This window comes from Diachasmimorpha longicaudata, unplaced genomic scaffold, assembly GCF_034640455.1.
Source record: "Diachasmimorpha longicaudata isolate KC_UGA_2023 unplaced genomic scaffold, iyDiaLong2 ctg00000076.1, whole genome shotgun sequence".
Lineage (NCBI taxonomy): Eukaryota > Metazoa > Arthropoda > Insecta > Hymenoptera > Braconidae > Diachasmimorpha > Diachasmimorpha longicaudata.
Genome location: NW_026973907.1, coordinates 57,692 through 60,244, shown reverse-complemented (window position 1 = coordinate 60,244; position 2,553 = coordinate 57,692). Strand labels below are relative to the sequence as shown.

General features: G+C 39.6%; 1 protein-coding gene across 1 annotated transcript; it reads right to left on the bottom strand.

The window, feature by feature from the left end:
- Nucleotides 1-219: 219 nt before the first annotated feature.
- Nucleotides 220-1,064, bottom strand: LOC135171677 (uncharacterized). Its single transcript, XM_064138300.1, has 2 exons — nt 599-1,064; nt 220-519 (listed from the first exon to the last, which is right to left on the bottom strand). Exons 1-2 carry the CDS (start codon nt 963-965, stop codon nt 392-394), a joined length of 495 nt encoding a protein of 164 aa, XP_063994370.1. The 5' UTR covers nt 966-1,064; the 3' UTR covers nt 220-391.
- Between the last annotated feature and the right edge of the window lie 1,489 nt (nt 1,065-2,553).

The window sequence follows — 2,553 nt, the reverse complement described above, 5'->3', positions numbered from 1 at the left end:
AATGTGGGAAAGACGAGGAAAAAGTCAAAATTGTTCTCTAAACCCTCTAAACAACGAGAAGGAAAGAGACAATAAACGAAAGAATTCAGGGGACCGACGAGGAAGAAGAAGCGAGAGAAATTTCCCCTAGCTTCTACGAGCAAAAAAAAAGGGCTGGGGACAGGAGAGGGAATATTGGGTTTAGCCTAGCAATAAAAAAAAGAGTCAAGACTCACCGTTAATGCAATAAAATTTATGACTTTTATTTCAGGTATTCAAAAAAATACAAAAATGCTTAATGAATTTTTAACCCGAACGGTTACTGGGTGATAACGGGGTGAAATCAAGACTCTGGATGGCCAATCCTTCATCATCATCATCCCCGCTTTGATCCAATTGCATCGCAATTTGATCAAGCTCTTTTTGACGCTTCCGTTGGAGTGCATCGCACTTCGTAATCATCCTCGCGATTCTTTTGTTCTAGATTCGCGCCCAACGCGACTAGAACGGCCTCGATTTCCTCGATAGTTTTTCGCGGTTCTGAAACAAAAAACAATACAAGATTAGCTGAAATCAATGTAATCTAAAAATTCCTATGATTGATTGGTTGAATATTTACTTGTGGGGGTTGAGGGCGCGAAATTCAATGGCCCATGCTGAACATCTTCACCCTCGCGTTCCAGGATTAAATTGATAACTGATGGAGTGCTGGGAATGATCTCGATCGATGAATCCAATTCCATCATGGTCTCAGGGATGATATCCTTCGATGCGTGGTCCTTGGATCGATTGTTTTTTGATTCGCGAGCTATAAATTGTCGTTGTTTTTCCTTAGCTAGTTCGCGACGTTTTTCGCGAGCGATAAAGGCGGCCTTCTTTTTTTCCGCGAGTTTTAAACGTTTTTCGCGAGCCTGTATTTTTTTTAGATCCTTTTTCTTATCAATATAGTTCACTTGATTGAATAAATCAAGATCTTTTTCTAACATATTAAGCCATAACTTTTTTTCTTCTGTGCTCACTTGTACGATTTCACTTGTTTTTTTTTATTGACTTTCACGATTTTAGAGTCCCTTTGAGTGCTGCCGGGTGATTTATGACTCAATCGTTTGGAAATCTCATGTCGTTGGAGTTTCACTTATTTCACTATTTTTTCAATTGATTTTTTCTCATCACTGTTATATTTCACTACACGATCACTAATTATCTTAATTCCATTTTTATTCGCGTTGATTCCACAATATTTAAATTTTTTAGGTTTCAAAGTTCCAGGCTGATAACCTGATTAATAACTGGATTTTGGAGATGAGTTCACTTGACTTGATGTCATTTTGACGTAAAAAACACAAATGCAGTAACATAATCTCACTGGGTTCCTTGATGCATCCCTAGTTTAGAGGAGGGGCTAAGTTTTCCACACTTTTTTGAAAATTTGGCCTTGGTGGGGGGTGCTTTGAATAGCTGATGAGGAAGGATGCCCGAGTTGTCCTTTTTTTCGCCCCCCCCCACTTGTTTTGCATTTGTTGACTATTGAAAGGAAAGGTCAATGATTGGTCCATTTCCTTTCTTGTAGACCAATGTCTCCTCCCCCGCAGGGAGATAATATCCTTCCTCACACACCCTAAAAAAGTGGTACCAATAGAGTTTTTCCCCCACTCCTTCTTTGCATAATCTTGTGTGTTCTATGCAGTCGAAAAACCCATTTGACTTCGACATTTTATATAATAAAACATCACTATTATGCACAATTGCTTTAGTAACCACAGCCAAAGTTTTTGCATTTTTCGCATATTTCCTTTCATTTAATAAATTCGCGATTGCAATGCTTCTCAGTGATGGAGGATTATATCTCATTTGAAAATTTGATTCGATTTTTCTATTAGATTCTGCAGGTTCTTCATTGTAACATACTTTAAATGTCGTACACATGTCTATGCTCTCATCTTGAGAGTGTAATTTATCCCTGCGATATCTGATATGGATTTTATTCCATGTCTCACCAAGGAATTTGTATTTACATACGCAAGAAGGATCAACAAGGAAATCTTCCACTTCGCATTCCAATCCTGACCCTATCGCGATTTTCCGCGCTTTTGCTGGAATACACATGTCATCACTATCTTCACTGTCTAGGTAATCATCATCAGTATATTTATCAACACATACGCGTACTCTTTTCTGGCGAAATTTAGGCTTTTGTCGTCCCTCATACGATTTGCGATCCGCGAGATATTTTTTAAGGGACTCTAAAGCGTAAGTTTCAAAGTTTTTAGACATTTTTACTATTGCAATGCCCTTTAACGAATGACAACAAACGCGTCACTCGATTTAACAAAAAAAATCGGTATAGGAAGGTTCCATGGTAAGAGTGGGGGTACCGCGCAACATACAAAAACCGCGAAAGTGGGGCGCATGTGTGACGCCGCCGCCGCAGAACTCCCTGCGGTGGGGGATAATGTTTGACGGTTATAGGTCAATCATGTGCTTAGTGGGGATTCTGTCCCCTCCACTCTCATACGTAGCGCTATAAAACGCGGGTGCTCGCGGTGGATTTTATTCAGTCGTCCCGATTTCATC

Coding starts and splice junctions, on each gene's coding strand:
- LOC135171677 (XM_064138300.1), bottom strand. CDS start 965: ATGTTAGAAAAAGATCTTGATTTATTCAATCAAGTGAACTATATTGAT. Junction 520..598: donor CGCGCCCTCAACCCCCACAA/GTAAATATTCAA, acceptor TTTTTGTTTCAG/AACCGCGAAAAACTATCGAG.